At 45.3% G+C, this 17,995-nt stretch overlaps 1 protein-coding gene across 2 annotated transcripts in view; it reads left to right on the forward strand.

Moving 5' to 3' along the window:
- The window catches only part of USP47 (ubiquitin specific peptidase 47), a 99,008-nt gene that overhangs the window by 33,328 nt on the left and 47,685 nt on the right, over positions 1-17,995 (forward strand). For both annotated transcript variants that reach the window (XM_056527981.1, XM_056527980.1), the window contains exons 2-8: positions 8,942-9,133; positions 12,184-12,297; positions 13,692-13,845; positions 13,994-14,090; positions 16,609-16,754; positions 17,342-17,421; positions 17,506-17,655. In XM_056527981.1, coding sequence (XP_056383956.1) covers positions 8,942-9,133; positions 12,184-12,297; positions 13,692-13,845; positions 13,994-14,090; positions 16,609-16,754; positions 17,342-17,421; positions 17,506-17,655 — 933 coding nt within the window. The remainder of the gene's footprint in view (positions 1-8,941; positions 9,134-12,183; positions 12,298-13,691; positions 13,846-13,993; positions 14,091-16,608; positions 16,755-17,341; positions 17,422-17,505; positions 17,656-17,995) is intronic.

The raw sequence follows: 17,995 nt of genomic DNA on the forward strand, positions 1-17,995 counted from the left end.
CTTATGCATCATGAGTGTGATTGTTTGGTTCAACTTCTAGGACCCCCAATGATCACAAGAACTGGGGTCCCCTTTGAATGGAACTACGGACGGACATGTGAGCGGCTTCTCCATTAAACTCTATGGGCTTTATGTAGTTGTCTGACGGCTGCACTCGGCCATCTTCATCCGGCAAATAGAATTGAACGCAGGACCGAACAGTGTTTTGATCAGTTGGGGTCTCAGTGCTGAGATGACACCGAATCGGAGATCGAACGGAGAGAATAGCGTAGTTTACTCCCCGGCTTGTAGCTATCTCCATCCATGGCCTGATTATAAGTGTATGGGGATCACAGCAAGCTGAGGGGTGAAGCTTCCGTCTACCCAAGGGGTCTTCAAACTGTGGCCCTCCAGATGTTGCAAAACAACTCCCAGCATGCCCGGACAGCCAACGGCTGTCCGGGCATGCTGGTAATTGTAGTTTTGCAACATCTGGAGGGCCACAGTTTAAAGACCACTGGTCTACTCCATGGCTGCAGCCCCTCGGGCTGCGCTCCCATATGTTGCGCTCCCATATGTTGCGCTCTGTAAGGTCATAAATATACCGGCCTGAGGCTGCTCGGGAGCAAAATCCTAAGCAAGCTCAGAGATGATGCAGATTTCTGCAGATGTTGTGAATGGCAGGTACCTAAATGTATAGATATGTGGTGGTATCATTAGGTATATGCTGTAACTCCAGGTATATAATGAGATCATTAGGTATATGCTGTAACTCCAGGTATATAATGACATCATTAGGTATATGCTGTAACTCTAGGTATATGGCGTTGTTTTTAGGTATGTGGTGGTAACTCTTGGTATATGGCGTTGTCTTTTGGTATATGTTGGCCTCTTTAGTTATGGGGCGGTATTGCTAAGTATGAGTAGGTATATGGCGTTGTCTTTAGGTATGTGTGGTAACTCTAGGTATATGGCGTTGTCTTTAGGTATATGGCGTTGTCTTTAGGTATGTGTGGTAACTCTAGGTATATGGCAGTGTCTTTAGGTACGTGTGGTAACTCTAGGTATATGGTGTTGTCTTTAGGTATATGGCGTTGTTTTTAGGTATGTGTGGTAACTCTAGGTATATGGCAGTGTCTTTAGGTACATGGCGTTGTCTTTAGGTACGTGTGGTAACTCTAGGAATATGGCGTTGTCTTTTGGTATATGTTGGCCTCTTTAGTTATGGGGCGGTATTGCTAGGTATGAGTAGGTATATGGCATTGTCTTTAGGTATGTGTGGTAACTCTAGGTATATGGCGTTGTCTTTAGGTATGTGTGGTAACTCTAGGTATATGGCGTTGTCTTTAGGTATGTGTGGTAACTCTAGGTATATGGCGTTGTCTTTAGGTACGTGTGGTAACTCTAGGTATATGGCGTTGTCTTTAGGTATGTGACGTTTTCTTTAGGTATGTGTGGTAACTCTAGGTATATAGCAGTGTCTTTAGGTACGTGTGGTAACTCTAGGTATATGGTGTTGTCTTTAGGTATATGGCGTTGTTTTTAGGTATGTGTGGTAACTCTAGGTATATGGCAGTGTCTTTAGGTACATGGCGTTGTCTTTAGGTACGTGTGGTAACTCTAGGAATATGGCGTTGTCTTTTGGTATATGTTGGCCTCTTTAGTTATGGGGCGGTATTGCTAGGTATGAGTAGGTATATGGCGTTGTCTTTAGGTATGTGTGGTAACTCTAGGTATATGGCGTTGTCTTTAGGTATGTGTGGTAACTCTAGGTATATGGCGTTGTCTTTAGGTATGTGTGGTAACTCTAGGTATATGGCGTTGTCTTTAGGTACGTGTGGTAACTCTAGGTATATGGCGTTGTCTTTAGGTATGTGACGTTTTCTTTAGGTATGTGTGGTAACTCTAGGTATATGGCAGTGTATTTCAGTATATGGTGGCCTCTTTAGTTATGGGGCGGTATTGCTAGGTATGTGATGGTATGAGTAGGTAAATGACGGCGTCATTAGGTATGTGGGAGTATCGCTATGTATGTGGTTGCATCACTACTTTGCCATTCAGGGATCTGGGAAAGTTGGGTGCAGGTGAAGTGGTTCTATCAGCCGCTGTAGTTACCTGTCAGTATTGTAGTACGTTCCTCTTCCATCTATACATTGACCCGGATGATGTCCTACCCAGGAGCGCCCGGGGATCCTCGTGTCTGTTCAATCATCTACAGGTTAATCATTGCGGACACTAATCTTCACCCTCCTCGGCCGTCAGTGTACATTCCTCTCCCCGTCCGCCCGGTGACGTGTTTTTATAGCGCGCGTTATATTGCACAGAGTGGAGCTCGCGGCTCAAAGTCTTAGATAAGGAGCCGAGGGCGCAAGAAGCAGGAAGTCAATCTCAGCCTCAAGTCAGATTCCTAAGGCCTTGTCGGTTGGCGTTGGCCACTCGTTTGGGGGTCCGGCATGGAGAAGGATGCCCTCGTGGGCCGGCCTAAGGGCCGTCGTTACCATAAAGGAAAGTGCTGAAAATGAGCCACATGACTCGCGGCTCGGGCTTCTCCATTCTCAGGTTCCTCATCAATCTCTTCCTGTCTTGTTCCAGATCCAAAGATGAGTTCATCATCCTCAGTCAGGTAAGTGCGCCCGGCGTCTGGGGGGTTTGTTTCGGTAATTTTTATGGAGTCGACCATATTGGTTGTGGTTCCCTGTAGCCCTTTGGGTTTTCAGATCTCCAGTCTGATTATGGTGACTATAACTTTGGGTGTTGTGTAAGTAGTGAGTGGTATACAATGTAAGTGCGCGGAGACTGCGCCGTGTGACCTCTAACCAGGGAGCTGTAAATGTAACGAAAGTCAGCAGCGAGCAGTGATAGCCCGGAGGTGGATGTGATGTATGTTGATGGTTATATAACCTTATGAAGCTTCATGGAGACACAGTGCAAGTGTATATGGCTAAGGGGGTCCTATGTCATGCGTATAGCAGTGGTCTCCAAACTGGGGTCCTCCATGTGTGTGTGTATAATTTATTACACACACGTACATATTACACTGCTCAGAAAAATAACACTTAGAGTCTATTCACACGTACAGGATTCTGTGCAGATTTGATGCGCAGGATTTTCTGCAGCAGATTTCAATGTAAACTGGACACAGCTTTAAATCCTGCGCATCAAATCTGCACAGAATACTGTACGTGTGAATAGTTCCTTAAACAACACAATGTAACTCCAAGTCACTGACACTTGTGTGAGATCCCACTGTCCACTCAGGAAGAACACTGATTGACAATCAATTTCACATGGAACAGACAACAGGTGGAAATTATAGGCAATTACCAAGACACCCCCAATAAAGGAGTGGTTCTGCAGGTGGTGACCACAGACCACTTCTCAGTTCCTATACTTCCTGGCTGATGTTTTGGTCACTTTTGAATGCTGGCGGTGCTTTCACTCTAGTGGTAGCACAAGTGGCTCAGGTAGTGCAGCTCATCCAGGATGGCACATCAATGCGAGCTGTGGCAAGAAGGTTTGCTGTGTCTGTCAGCGTAGTGTCCAGAGCATGGAGGCGCTACCAGGAGATAGGCCAGTACATCAGGAGGAGGAGCAGGAGGAGCACTGCCAGAGCCCTGCAAAATGACCTCCAGCAGGACACAAATGTGCATGTGTCCACTCAAACGGTCAGAAACAGACTCCATGAGGGTGGTATGAGGGCCCGACATCCACAGGTGGGGGTTGTGCTTACAGCTCAACACTGTGCAGGACGTTTGGCATTTGCCAGAGAACACAAAGTTTGGCAAATTCCCCACCGGAGCCCTGTACTCTTCACAGATGAAAGCAGGTTCACACTGATCACATGTGACAGAGTCTGGAGATGCCGTGGAGAACGTTCTGCTGCCTACAACATCCTCCAGCATGACCGGTTTGGCGGTGGGTCAGTAATGGTGTGAGGTGGCAGTTCTTTGGGGGGGCTGCACAGCCCTCCATGTGCTTGCCAGAGGTAGCCTGACTGCCATTAGGTACGGACATGAGACCCTCAGACCCCTTGTGAGACCATATGCTGGTGCGGTTGGGTTCCTCCTAATACAAGACAATGCTAGACCTCATGTGGCTGGAGTGTGTCAGCAGTTCCTACAAGAGGAAGGCATTGATGCTATGGACTGGCCGCCCGTTCCCCTGAATCCGATTGAGCACATCTGGGACGTCTCGCTCCATCCACCACAGACTGTCCAGGAGTTGGCGGATGCTTTAGTCCAGGTCTGGGAGGACATCCCTCAGGAGACCATCCTCCACCTCATCAGGATCATGCCCAGGCGTTGTAGGGAGGTCATACGGGCACGTGGAGGCCACACACACTACTGAGCCTCATTGGGACTTGTATTAAGGACATTACATAAAGTTGGATCAGCCTGTAGTGGGGTTTTCCACTGTGATTTTGAGTGTGACTCCATATCCAGACCTCCAGGGGTTAATGGTTTCCATTGATAATTTTTGGTGATTTTGTTGTCAGCGAATTCAACTTTGTAAAGAGGAAAGGATTTCATACGATTAGTTCATTCAGATCTAGGATGTGTTATCGCAGGGTTCCCTTTATTTTTTGGAGCAGTGTAAATAAAAATCTTGTAATTGAATTATTGAAATACATATTAAAGATCTATAAATAAAAAAATATTATGTTAATATATTTTAAATATATACATATATAATTTTTTTTATATATTTATTAAAATATATATTAAATAATATCTATCAATAAAGAAAAATATATATTATATTAATATATATTTTTATATATATTTTTTTGTTATATATAATACTTTCGTAATATTGGAAATATTATATAATGCAACGTATGTGTCAGGAGATATTTTCATTAAACTTGGTACACATACTTCTTATGCGTAAAATAAAAAAAAAGTAAAGTTTATTGATGTCCCAATACCGCAGCCCGAGAGTTACGTGATCAGGAGATGTACCGGAAGGCCCATGCGAGTCTGTGGGACTTCTGGTACATCTCCTGTTACACTCTTGCTGCAGAGATTGCCCAGGAGTCTCAAACATCCTGGTACGGATGAAATTGGTTAAGTATGATTTAACTGTCTGGCAGGCAGCTGCAGAGAACAGTTAGTACTGGTACGAGAGGATTTCTTGTGGGCTGAGAGAAGAGTGAGGGATGGAGAGAGAGAGAGGGGGTATGACAGTGTTGCAGTGCAATGAGGACAAGCAGCCTATTACTACTGGGGCATCAGGAGACTGGAAGAGCTGGGTGGCACGCAGTATGCATGCCACTCGGCTTTTCCATTCTTCTGAAATGCTTTAATATAACTACTTTACCATACAATAAAATGTGTGTGTATATAATATATATTAGGTGTGTGTGTGTGTGTGTGTGTGTAAAATATATATATATTCTGCTGTGTAAATATCACTGTTCTCAGCTGCTAGAGTTTATGTAGTACAGTGGACCTCCAGCTGTTGCAAAACTACAACTCCCAGCATGCCCGGACAGCCGTTGGCTGTCCGGTCATGCTGGGAGTTGTAGTTTTGCAACAGCTGGAGGTCCACAGTTTGGGGAACACTTTCTTATACACCATATAGCTCCGCTTACATCTCCGGCCTCTGCTAGGTGTCCCAATCGCAATCAAGGCGTTCAGTGATTACAATGATTGCCCCTGTCCTCTTCAGCCGATCCTATCCTTTCTTAAAAAGCTGGGTGGTGAACATCATAACCCCCCACATGGGCTGACGCCCATTCCTAAGGGTCCGTTTTGCATTGACCTGCTATATCTGCGGTGGACTGGTTGTGTCCCCTATGGGTTGTCCCCCCCCCCCCCCAGACGTGATGGGATACGCAGCGTACACACCCTGGTGTCCATTAGAGCCCAGGCGGCTGACACGGTGGCGTAACACTTGGCACGCTGGGCTGGCAGAGAACATTGGCTCTTATATAAATAATGACAACAGTCTGATGAAATGTCCCATTCCAGGCTGCTGTGTGACTGGGAGAAGTCTGCGCTCGGGGCTGGGTATACATGTGTCTCATATGGAGACGGTGCTGGGGGGGGGTTCAGGGGGCTGATTATAACTTTTCCTAAACGTTCCCAGTGTAAAATAATTCTAAATAGCTCAAAAATGATGCTGCCTAGATGTGTAAAAGAATAAAATAAATAAAACACTACAACTCCCAGCATGCCCAGAACAGGCATACAGTTAGCTGTAGTTTTGCAAATGATGTTGGCTGTCCAGGGGCATGCTGGGAGTTGTAGTTTTTTACTAGCTGGAAGTTAATGAGAAGTCAAGTCTATATCTAATCCGCAGAGTCTTGTGAGACGTCTTTTAGAGCTATTTTGTTCTCTTCCAAAGTGTTTTACGGCAGTCACGACAGATTAAATCCTGGTAGTTTAACTCATTAAAGGGGTTATCTAGGAAAATATTATTTTTATTTTTTTATATACATATCAACTGGCTCCAGAAAGTTAAACAGATTTGTAAATTACTTCTATTAAAAAATCTTAATCCTTTCAGTACTTATGAGCTTCTGAAGTTAAGGTTGGTCTTTTCTGTCTAAGTGCTCTCTGATGACACGTGTCTCGGGAACCGCCCAGTTTAGAAGAGGTTTGCTATGGGGATTTGCTTCTAAACTGGGTGTTTCCTGAGACACGTGTCATCAGAGAGCACTTAGACAGAAAAGAACAACCTTAACTTCAGAAGCTCATAAGTACTGAAAGGATTAAGATTTTTTAATAGAAGTAATTTATAAATCAGTTTAACTTTCTGGAGCCAGTTGAGATATAGATATAGATAGATATAGATATATAGATATATAGATATATAGATATATAGATATATAGATATATATATATATATAATATATATATATATATATATATATATATATATATATATATATATATATATATATAATTTATAATACAAAAAAGTTTTTTTTCCTGGAATACCCCTTTTTAAGGAGCGTTTCCCCTATGCCATGTGTATGGAGACTTAGTATAAGGCCATTTTTCCACTCCACAAGGCATTCTGGGGAAGATATATATATCTAATCTCTATCTTAAAATGCAAAAATATCAGTTGCCTCCCAGAAAGTCTCATGTACCTGAAAATAAAATAAAAAAAACTTTTTTTTTCCCCCACAAAAACAAAATACATAACCTTAAATGTGGCAACTCTGATCCACGTCGTGTCCTCAATTTCCTTTGTAGTCGTCTTGGTTTATAGGACCCGGACCCTTTTTCCCTTGTCAGGTTGTATTTCTTCTTCTTCTTCTCGGTTATAGATTTTTTTTGTTAATCATTTACTTCTGGAAAAAAAAGGGAAAATGTCGCCCGGGGCCTCAGTCACCTGTGACTCTGTAAGGCCGTGTTCACACCTGCGGCGCAGAATCTGTTTGAACTTTAAAAAAAAAATTACATTGACATTTTTTTTTATTTTTTTTCCTCTGGTTAGATCCTGCTATATAAATGGCCACCAGACTGCTCCTATGAGAGTCAGTGGGATCCGTCAGTGTCCATTCTGACCCCATGCTGGGAGTTGTAGTTTTGCAATATCTGAAGTTCGGCCGTTTGGGGATCACTGTCATATGGTGTATACAGTTCCACTTACATCTCTGGCCGCAGTCATGGCGTCCAGGGTTTGCAATGGATGTTGCTGTCATTTTTTAGCTAGTATTGGGGGGCGGGGGGTTTCTTATCCTTTCTTGGTAAAGCTGAGTGACCGGCAGTCAGATCTGTTTTCCTGCTATTTACTGGCCCCGATGCAGATGTGAACAATGTCTAATCTACATGGATGATATGAAGAGAAGTACGGTCGCCATGCTTGGGTAGTAACCTCACAGATCTAGGAGTATTTGTGATCAGGACCATCCTGTCCATATGGGGGCATCACAGACCGCGGGGGTTTGGTTGTGCACTGAAGGCATGTGTGGTCCTTATGGGCCCCTTTTGCTGATTTTTTGCTGATTTAAACGTTTTAATATGGAAAGGGTTAATGTGTCTTTTAAACTTTTAATTAAAAAATTTTTTTTTTTATTTATTTTTTTTTTTACACTTTATTAGACTTTTAGGAGGAATCGTAAGATTCCTCGTGTCAATAGATTCTATTGAACTCCATTGATCTTTGTGCTCTGCGATCCATTCATAGAGCCTAGTCCAGCCAGGATCTATCAATTACAGAGCCACGGGACAGCAGGGAACCGAGGTAAGCCCTCCAGATACCTCTATAGTGAATCTCCCGCCCTGCGATCGCTCTACGAGGGGGCGATCCACCTCTCTAGCCCACCAGGGAGCATTCACATGTCCCTTTAGTCAGCTTGGACAGCGGCCATCTAAAGGGTTAATAGCCAGCCACGGCGTTGCAGCACATGCTGGCTCTTAGCGGTGGCCCCCAGCTGGGGGCTGCAGAGTCCGCCGTTACCCTCCTCTGAGCGCCGCCATGCTTGTCGGTGGCTTTCAGGTTCGGCCCTGCTTGCTTGAAGCTGGGCTAAGGAACTGAAATATTCACCTGCCCGGCACCCGAAACTGCATGTCCTGGGCTGCGGGCGATAGGAATTCAACATCCCTGCAGGTAGTAATAGGTGACCCATTGCCCCCATCTTCATTGCCCTCTTTCTGCCCTAGGGTATGTTCTGGAGCTGCAGACAGAGTATCTTTAATGAGATGAAGAAGAAGTTCTCCCAGGTATCTACAAGGCCACTCGCCCCCTTTTGTGCCGCGCGGGGCGAGTGCTGTGCCGCATGCGCGTGGAGTCTTAACACTTGACTAATTTTGCATGGAGCCTGTAATATTGGGCATCTTACATTTCAGCTCAGTGTTTCCCAACCAGGGTGCTTCCAGCTGTTGCAAAACTACATCTCCCAGGATAGCCGGACAGCTGTGGACACTCTGGTTGGCCGTAGCCTCCTGCATGGCCTTAGCCTCTCTGTGCGTCATTGTCAATAACGTATTATTTTCTTCTCGCCCAGATTGCAAATGCTGCAGACGAGCCGCGAGTGCTGTGTATAGTGCAAGACACCACCAGCTGCAAAACCATCAACGAGCGAGTCACCCTCAACCTCCCGGCCTCCACCTCCACCCGCCAGCTCTACGAGGATGTGGCCGGCAAAGTGGGCTACGTGAACGGGACCTTCAGTCTGAAGATCGGCAATGGAGAAATGGTGAGAGAGAAACTGGGCATGGGCAACATGATGGCAAAGTTGGTCTAAAGCAGTGTTTTCCCAAGCAGGGTGCCTCCAGCTGTTGCAAAACCAAAACTCCCAGCATGCCCGGACAGCCTGGACTGTCTGGGCATGCTGGGATATGTAGTATTACACCAGCTGGAGTCACACCAATTGGAAAACAAAGCTCTAAGGCAGTGTTTCCTAATGAGGGCGCCTCCAGCTGTTGCAAAACTACAACTCCCAGCATCCCTGCTTTCTCTATAGAACCTGTTTGAGGTTTCTTCAAAGCAGTGTTTCCCAACTAGAGTACCTCCAGCTATTGCAAAACTACAACTCCCAGCATGCCCGGATAGCCGAAGGCTGTCCGGGCATGCTGGGAGTTGTAGTTTTGCAACAGCTGGAGGCACCCTTGTTGTTAAACACTGCTTTAGTGCGTTGTTTTCCAGTTGGTTTGCCTCCAGCTGGTGTAGAACTACATATCCCAGCATGCCCAGACAGCCAGGGTCCAGGATAGGCAGGCTGTCCGGGAATGCTGGGAGTGGTAGTTTTACAACAGGTGGAGGCTCCCAGTTTGGGAAACCCTGCCTTAGAGCATTGTTTTCCAATTGGTGCACCTCCAGCTGTTGAAAAACTACAACTCCAAGACAGCCAGAGTCCCTCAAGTGCAGGCTGTCAGGGCCTGCTGGGAGTTGTAGTTTTACAACAGCTGGAGGCACCCTGTTTGGGAAACCCGGCGGTTAAAAATAAAACACAGAACTCCCAGCATGCCCAGACAGCTTTTGGCTGTCCGGACATGCTGGGAGTTATAATTTCACAACAGCTGGAGGCACTCTGTTTGGGGAAACACTCTGCCTCCGGCTGTGGCAGAACTGCAATCCCCAGCATGCCTGTACTGTACTGCCACTAGGGTACTTAACAGTCGGAAAGCTACCCCCCCCCCCCCCTATTCTTTTTTGCCTGCTTGGATAAACAACTCAACCGGGGTCAAGCTACCTACTCACCGTGGCATAAGAACGGAGGGGAAGTCGGGACAGTATTGTGTCCACCCTCTTGGGGACTAGTGAGTAGTTTGACCTCAGTAGTAGAGAAGACTGTTCAGGGCTGATCGGTGGCTACATTACTTTATATGTAACGGACTTGATTATTGGTAGTCGCTGACTGATGATGATGTCATAAGGGGTGCTTCTAAATACCCCCGCCGACCATCATTGGTAGCCATAGCCAACATTAGCCCCTTGGCAACCCCGTTTTGGTGGCGAAACATGTTGAGGAAGGCTTGACAGTCCGTTGGGACGGTGTACTGCAGGTTACATTGTGTACTCTATATAAGCACCATCACTGTACTTGTCTAGATTCATTATTCTCAGGGTTTTTATTTTTACTGAACACAATAAAACTTAGGCTAAGTTCACACTACGTTTTGGCCGTACAGCTGCCGCTTCCCATTCATTTCAATGATGCAGATAGAGATTCCAGTCGGCTCATTTTTACACTGTATCCGATTTTGTTGCGGGACTGAAAACCGCGGTCTGCCGCATTTTTTAGTCATGTGATGTGGCAGCCATATGCCCAAAACATAGTGTAATGCACCCTTACTTTTTATGGGTGGGAGGGAGAAGAGAAGTGGCGTCGGGCTTCAGCCCTGGGGTTTATTGTTGCTCTTTAGTGTGCTGATGCTTTTATTGTATGCACGCTCATACTGGTAGAGTGTGCACACATCAGTTGTTATAATACAGTGATCCCTCAACTTACAATGGCCTCAACATACAATAGTTTCAACATACAATGGTCTTTGGACCATTGTAAGTTGAAACCAGACTCAACATACAATGTACAGACAGTCCAGATCTGTGAAACCTTTCAATGGCCAGAAGAACTGACCAATTAGAATGGGCAATTTACTGGTAAAACACCCTGTATTCCTGAAGCGTATGCACTGACTGATGTCTGTTAGCGCCCCCTACAGTACAGAGTGGTAATACATGTTCTGTACACTTTACCTGTCCCAGTGTTAGCTGCTCCTTTGGACACCAGGTGAGGGCGACTCCATGTTACTTTTTTTTAGGACATTGCCTGTACTGTACAGGAGCCTGAAGAAGCTCCTGTCCTCTACATAGACCAGTGTTTCCCAAGCAGGTTGCCCCCAGCTGTTGCAAAACTACAACTCCCAGCATGCCCGGACAGCCTTTGGCTGTCCGGGCATGCTGGGAGTTGTAGTTTTGCAACAGCTGGGGGCTCCCTGCTTGGGAAACACTGACATAGACATTGATTTACAGCTCCCAGCAGATCTTTCTTTCTTTTATATGGAAGGATTTGCTTTATCTATATTAGTTATCTACTAATTTTTTTCTTTAATCCTCACTTTTTTCCCTATTTTTGGATGACATTTTGGTGCCTTTAGAATCAATTACCAGGTTTCCATAGAGTTCTGGTCTCAACATACAATGGTTTCAACATACAATGGTCGTCCTGGAACCAATTAATATTGTAACTTGAGGGACCACTGTACAGAGCTATAGTTTTGTAACAGCTGGAGGCACACTGGTTCGAAAACAAGGATCGGGGAGCATCATAGGGATCTACAGTGATAAAACCATCAGACCCGCAGTCTGGCCAAGCCTTGCCTCCTACGGGGTGCGGTAAAAAGCAACCAAAAAAATGACTCCATCCTGTGCGTTCTGCATTCAGCTCGTGACTTTCATCTTGACTAGAGATGAGCGAACTTACAGTAAATTCGATTTGTCACGAACTTCTCGGCTCGGCAGTTGATGACTTTTCCTGCATAAATCAGTTCAGCTTTCCGGTGCTCCGGTGGGCTGGAAAAGGTGGATACAGTCCTAGGAGACTCTTTTGGAGCACCTGAAAGCTGAACTAATTTATGCAGGATAAGTCATCAACTGCCGAGCCGAGAAGTTCGTGACGAATCGAATTTACTGTAAGTTCGCTCATCTCTAATCTTGACGTGTTCACACTTTACTGTATCGGCTGGATGCGCAGATCCATGTTGTGCGTTTATTGGCTTTTCTTACGTTACGTTTGTGTTTCAGACAGAGCTGGAGGCCTCCCAGGACCAGACGTTACTGGACGCCGGTTTTGAGGCCGGAAAGAAGAATTTTCTTCAATTAACGGATAAGAATGGGGAACAGCCGCAGCTGACATCAGTAAGGACCCCATAATAGTGTCACCTGATTTTTTTTGCTCAATGTGCACAGTTCTGCTCAGTCATAGACAGAAACTGATCCAGTAGAATGACTGGCGACTAATGGACCCCATTGACTTTTATATTGGGGTCTGTTATGCAGCCATGTTGATCAATTTGACTAGAAAAAAAAAGTTAAAGCGGTACTCCTCTGGTGCCAGCAAGTTAAACAGATTTGTAAATTACTTCTATTAAAAAATATCATTCCTTCCAGTACTTATCAGTTGCTGCATAATACACAGGAAGTTTTTTTCTTTGAGTTTCCTTTCTGCCTGACCACAGTGCTCTCTACTGACACCTCTGTCCATGTCAGGAACTGTCCAGAGCAGGAGAGGTTTTCTATGGGCATTTGCTCCTGATCTGGACAGTTCCTAAAATGGACAGAGGTGTCAGCAGAGAGCACTGTGGTCAGGCAGAAAGGAAATTCTAAAAGAAAAGAACTTCCTGTGAATCATACAGCAGCTGATAAGTACTGGAAGGATTAAGATTTTTTTTTAATAGAAGTAACCTACAAATCTGTTTAACTTTCCAGCACCAGTTGATTTAAAAAAATAATAATAATAAAAAAAAAATTCCACCGGAGTACCCCTTTAATGAGTGCATGCATTACATCAGTATTTCCCAACCAGTGTGCCTCCAGCTGTTTTAAAACTATAACTGCCAGCATGCCCGGACAGCCTTTGGGGCATGCTGGGAGTTGTAGTTTTGCAACAGCTGGAGGCACACTGCTTTCGGACCCTCGGTCCCCCTTCCTGATCGGTGTCCAAAGTCATAAGAGTCAAGAGGCCATCGTACACATAGATCCCTTTTTCCCAACCTGCGTGCCGCCAGCTGTTGCAAATCTACAATTTCCAGCATGCACTCCCCATCCCCACTTAAACTAGCACATGTATTCTGCAGGGGGGACACTTGCCCGACCCTTCTCTCCTCTGGCATCCAGAGTCAACAGTGTCGAGAGGCCATCGTACACATAGATCAGTGTTTCCCAACCAGAGTGCCTCCAGCTGTTGCAGAACTACAACTCCCAGCATGCACTCCCCATACACCTTTACATTTATTCTGCAGGGGGGCACTTGCCCGACCCTTCTCTCCTCTGACATCGAGTGAACAGAGTTGAAAGGCCATCGTACACCTAGATCAGCGTTTCCCAACCAGTATGCCTCCAGCTGTTGCAAGACTACAACTCCCAGCATGCCCAGACAGCCGAAGGCTGTCTGGGCATGCTGGGAGTTGTAGTCTTGCAATGGCTTGAGGCACTTTAATTGGGAAAACACTGCTGTAGTGGTCAGACTTGATGGTAATTGTGCTATTCATTAACCCTTATATTGTCTTCCGTACGTGCGTCTTTCTTCCCAGGATGAGTCGGGGATGGCAGACAGCAGCGGTCTGGATGACAGCACCCAGGAGAAGTTTATCGGGCCCCTCCCCAGAGACGGTTCAGTGGGCTGCACCAGTGATTATGTCAGCCAGAACTACTCCTATTCATCGCTTCTCAGCAAATCGGACACCGGTAATCCTCAACTATTCACTTGTGTTACATTAGGCCGAGCCGGCGGGGGGCCGTGTAGTACGGACCAGACTCTGCCTTATTACGTCCTCCTATTGTTTATTGGAACCCTCCCACCTGATTTCTTATGTCTTTATCTTTCTGTCCCCAGGTTATGTGGGTTTAGTGAACCAGGCCATGACCTGCTACCTAAACAGTCTCCTCCAAACGCTCTTCATGACACCAGAATTTCGGAACGCCCTGTACAAGTCAGTATTTCTCCTATTGTGTACCTTTTTTAGAGCCTGTTCACTGGGACAGTATCCTGCTCATATTTGATGCTGCAGATTTACATTGAAATATGCGGCATAAAATCTGCAGCATAAAATCTGCACAAGATACTATATGTGTGAAAACACCCTTAAAGGGGTACTCCGCCCCTAGACATCTTATCCCCTATCCAAAGGGTAGGGGATAAGATGACTGTTTGTGGGGATCCTGCCGCTGGAGACCCCCGAGATCTTGGCTGTGGCACCCCAGACATCTGGTGCACGGAGCGAACTTTGCTCCGTGACGGTTGACTGGCGATGCGGGGCGGAGGCTCGTGACATCACGGCCATGCCCCCTTAATCCAAGTCTGTGGGAGGGGGGTGATGGCCGTCATGCCCCCTTCCTATAGACTTATATTGAGGGGATGTGACCGTGACATCTTGAGTGGGGCGCGGCCATAACATCACAATCATCCGGTACTGCACCTTACGCTCTAAACGAACGTTGGTTGCAGCAGGGAGATCGCGGAGGTACTCAGTGGCGGGACCCTCGTGATCAGACATCTTATCCCCTATCATTTTTCTCTTTTAACAACCCTCAGTAAAAACCTTACTGAGGGTTGTAACAAAAAAAAAAAAAAAATATATATATATATATATAAATATAATAAAAACCCTATAATATACATTGTTGTTCAATATCACACCACTTATTACAACTTTGCTTGCTGTCAGTGAATAGGGACCCATTCACAGGAAGCTGTAAACCTTTACATATGTAGTGGTGCATTGCGAGCAGAACAGTTTGGACTGGGGTTGAAACAACCAGTCGATAATCGGTAAAAAAAAATTCGCTGTCAATGATCATTATTATTTTTTTTTATTCAAAAACATTTTTTATTAAGTAAACAGCATATAAAAATACAGAGAGCATATATTGTAAGGCAATGGGGCAGCTGAAGTGACCTTGTAGGTCCAGGGATATAAACAATGCTCAAACAGTATTGAACATAAATGGGTACGGAAGGAATTTTAAGTAGAGGGAGAGGGTATAAAACAAAGTGAGAGTGCAGAAGAGAGGGTTGTCAATGATTTTTATTATCGATTAGCTGGTCTGCTCGCCTACCTGCAAAATGGTGTCCCGGGTACATCGGGATTGCAAGTGTTTTACTGCAAATTAACGTACCGGGTAAGTCAGGAGCGGTGCCAGTGTCATCTGCAGTGGGGGGGCAGCTGTGAAATGTTGGCAGGCCCCCCCTTCAGCATCTCTGCTCCGATCTGTTAACCCTTTCAAGCTCCCTCTCTCCTCAATCAGCACCCTGCAACTCACTTGCAGTATGCAGATGGTAGCCATGGCAATATGAGTCCACACAAAGGCCTTTAGTGTCCGGACTACGGGAGCAGATCAAACTCTGCCTAAAGTGGAATCTGATTGGTTAGGCTATGTCCACAGAACATGGCGGCACCAGGGCCGCTCTGAAAAATCACCTTCTCTTTAGACGGCAATGCCAATTCCACAGAAAGAATGGACATTACAGTTCTTTCTGCGGAGTCTGAAATCTGAATTTCTGTGGCAGGTTTTTGTGCCGGGGAAATTCCGCCTCGTGCACGGTGCAGTAGTTTTCCATTGAAAACAATGGGACTTTGCTGCAACGGAATTTCTGAGTGGAATTTTTGCACCGTATACTGCTTGTTATTTCCGCCGTGTAACAGACATATTACACTGCATTATACTGTTTGTTTCGATTAACACATCGCTACAGTTTGGTACAGTAAATACAGTAAAAGGAAGAAAAAAACAATTAATGGAAATAATAAATTAAATTAAATACACATTCACTCCATAATAATAATAAAAAAAATATTTCTATACATATTTGCTATCGCTGCATGGAATGACCCAACCTATAAAAGGATCACATCACTTTAGCCTGAACAATGAACAAAAAAAGTACTTTCCAAAATTACAACTTTTATTTATTAATAAATATATGCCGTGGTTTTCAGTCAGGCCACAAAACTGGAATAGGGGCAAAAATGAGCTGACGGGGGTCACTGTCTGACTTCGGTCGGCACATTTAAATGAAACCGATCCAACACCGGGATACGGGAGCACCCGAGTTTGAAATTTCCCAGCCTGATCCGGCAGCCAGATCTCCGAAATGTAATGGGAATGCACCGTAAGGTGATTATTTCTTTTTTTTTTGTACCTATTTATTTTTTATTATTTAGATTTTACTTTTGACACGTTCTTTGTAGTATTGATAGGTCGGGTCTAAGTGCGGAGACCCATACCAATCAAGAGTACAAGGAGGGATGGATCTCCATCCATTTTCTCTGACTAATAATAAGGTCTACAGCACTGAGATCACTGCAAGCTTTTCTACCAGATTGGTGAAGGTCCCCAACAGAATAAAACAAAAATGAAAGTTACACTTTTTTTTTTAATTAGTCAGAGACTTTGTTTGTTGGTTGGTTTGGTTTGTAATGTAAAAATGACCAAATGTTATTATTTCAGGTGGGCGTTTGAGGAGGCAGAAGAAGATCCGGTCACCAGCATCCCGTACCAGTTGCAGAGATTATTTGTCTTACTGCAAACCAGTAAGAAGAGGGCGATCGAAACGACGGACGTGACCAGGAGCTTTGGCTGGGACAGCAGTGAAGGTAACAGCAAGTTCTGCTCAGTGCATTACGTGGCCGAAAATGGTTGACTTTAAAGTGGTTCTCCACCCCTAGACATCTTATCCTCTTTACAAAGGATAGGGCATAAGATGTCTAATTGCAGAGGGGTATCGCCGCTTGGACTCCTTGTGATCTGCAGCACAGCATCCGTCACACCCCCCCCCATTCATGTCTGTGGGAGGAGGAGGTGTCATGCCTCATCCTATAGACATGAATGGGGTCATGTGACGTCACAAACACGGAAAGTCTGAGCTTCCACGTTCAGAACGCGACCGAATCCCCTGCGATCAGACCTCTTATCCCCTATCCTTTTGGATCCTTTTGGATAGGGGAGTCTAGGGGCAGAGAGCCTATTTAAGGTTATTTAGAAACTGCAAAACTGGGGCACAATTGAATTTACGTAATGGGGCTATAAAGCTTGTGATTCCTAGGCCAAATTTTTTACCCTAGAATTTACATTACAATCAGACATTGCAGAGCAGAAGGGTGTCACAAACCTCTACTTCATCCTCCCTGGTGGATGTCAGATGTTGTGTTCAGTAATCAATGTGTGTCCTCTATCTTGGCAGCATGGCAGCAGCACGACGTACAGGAGCTGTGCAGGGTCATGTTTGATGCACTGGAACAGAAGTGGAAGCAGACGGAGCAGGTATGTGTCTGGGCCTGAGCCGTGCAGGATATGGATGGGTGGAAAAGCCCTTTTTTAATCCTCTGCGTTGTGTTTTTACGGCAGGCCGACCTAATCAATCAGCTCTACCAAGGCAAGCTGAAGGACTACGTCCGGTGCCTGGAGTGCGGCTACGAGAGCTGGCGCATCGACACTTTCCTGGATATCCCACTTGTCATCAGACCTTATGGCTCCAGCACGGCCTTTGGCAGCGTGGTGCGTATATCCGCAATAGCATATTCTATGGTCTGCTATGGCTCAGTAATAGACTTATAAAGCAAATGGGCCCTGCCAGCAACCCGGGTGCTGATGGGTAGGGTCACACACAGTGTATATGCTGCGTATCTGATGCACACGCGTATCTGACGCACACGCGTATCTGACTCACACGCGTATCTCAGTGGTAGCAAAATCTATGGGTGTTTATTTTTACTCCCATAAAATTGGCTGGTACTCAAATACGCGGTGTGTGTCCCTACCAGGGTGAACAGGGACTAAGGCTTTTATTTGCTGAAGGAGTTTGGGTTTCATTATTTTTATTTGTTTAGTTTGTTTA

The sequence above is a fragment of the Hyla sarda genome, chromosome 6 (genome assembly GCF_029499605.1).
Source record: "Hyla sarda isolate aHylSar1 chromosome 6, aHylSar1.hap1, whole genome shotgun sequence".
In the NCBI taxonomy this organism is placed as follows: Eukaryota; Metazoa; Chordata; class Amphibia; order Anura; family Hylidae; genus Hyla; species Hyla sarda.